The sequence below is a fragment of the Notothenia coriiceps genome, unplaced genomic scaffold (assembly GCF_000735185.1).
Source record: "Notothenia coriiceps isolate Sejong01 unplaced genomic scaffold, NC01 NC01_scaffold00009014, whole genome shotgun sequence".
Taxonomy (NCBI): domain Eukaryota; kingdom Metazoa; phylum Chordata; class Actinopteri; order Perciformes; family Nototheniidae; genus Notothenia; species Notothenia coriiceps.
Genome location: NW_011341715.1, coordinates 15,215 through 16,507, shown reverse-complemented (window position 1 = coordinate 16,507; position 1,293 = coordinate 15,215). Strand labels below are relative to the sequence as shown.

General features: G+C 41.8%; 1 protein-coding gene across 1 annotated transcript in view; it reads right to left on the bottom strand.

Moving 5' to 3' along the window:
* Window positions 1-598: 598 nt before the first annotated feature.
* The window catches only part of daw1 (dynein assembly factor with WDR repeat domains 1), a 9,507-nt gene continuing 8,812 nt past the window's right edge, over window positions 599-1,293 (bottom strand). The window contains exon 12 of the mRNA XM_010770685.1: window positions 599-622. Coding sequence (XP_010768987.1) covers window positions 599-622 — 24 coding nt within the window. The remainder of the gene's footprint in view (window positions 623-1,293) is intronic.

Genomic DNA, 1,293 nt, shown 5'->3' with positions numbered 1-1,293 from the left:
ACTGTTTCTACTCAGGCTTTAATCAGGATATATGCAGGAATCCTGAAGTCAAATGTAAAACCTTTTAAGACCTTTTTTAAGACCCTTTCCATACATTTGAAGACCTCATCACCACTTTGAGTTGTAACCGGTTACATTGGCGACACACTTTACCTCACATTGACTATATATAGTATGGATTGTCCTTCCTCCTTATCTTCCAACCATTTGGACGCAAACCTGCATTTCCCCATAACGTTGTTGCTTAGCAACCGGCGTAAACGGACCTTCGCGCGCTATCAAGCAGTGAGCGTGCGATGTCCTGTTCAGATGACTTCAAATCCAACGGGATGCCATAAATAAACTACACAGAATCACACTACACACCTACGCAATGATTACATTCAGGCACACTGTAGAATACAACCTCTTTGGACAATTTATATACTTATTGAAAACAAGCTACAAAATGTAATACCTTGGAAAATGCCCTTTAATACTTTTTAATAGCCTTCATTTTCGCTAAATTGATTTATCAACTTTTAATACTTTTAAGACCCCGCGGAAACCCTGTTAATACAGCTACACCATTGTTTGGTTTCCATGGCAGCGCGTCTCTTTAGTAGCACGCGCAACTAAAAGTCTGAGAGGGTGAGGAAGATAGTCACAGAAAACAGAACAAGAATCGACAACGCTACCCTCTGCTCACTCCTTTCCTGCGCACACATATGCTCCATCAAGGATGGTGCTACAGGCCGCAAGGCAATGCACTTACAACTACATGTTAATGTTCATGTTGTGATTGGTCAACCGCTTAGAGATGTCCTGCCCCTTAGCCTATCACGTCGTACAGGGATGAGATTTTAGCCTTTGCAGAACATTTACATGCACAAAAACACACTGCAGGAGAAAAAGGAAAAAGTTCAAGGAAAAAAAACTAATTTCTAAACTGCATTGTGGCACCAAGGCTACTGAAACAAATGATTAATGTTTGGTGACATTAAAACACTTTTCACAGGCAGTAGCAGAGAAGCCATTATGGGACTCACCTTTGAGATCTCTCCATCGTGGCCTTCCAGGGTCACGAGACACTGATGTGTGTTTACACTGAACACTCGGGCAGTACCTGAAAGACTGGCACGGGTAAGGTTGTCGTCTAAACAACACAAAACTCCTGGAGGGATTTATAATAAATTGAACCGTCCGTTATATAAATAAAAATAATAATGTGAGTCTCACCATCAGCAGAGGCAGTAGCAACGAGCTGACCGCTTAAATCAAAACACACATCCAGCACCTCCTCTTTGTGTCCAG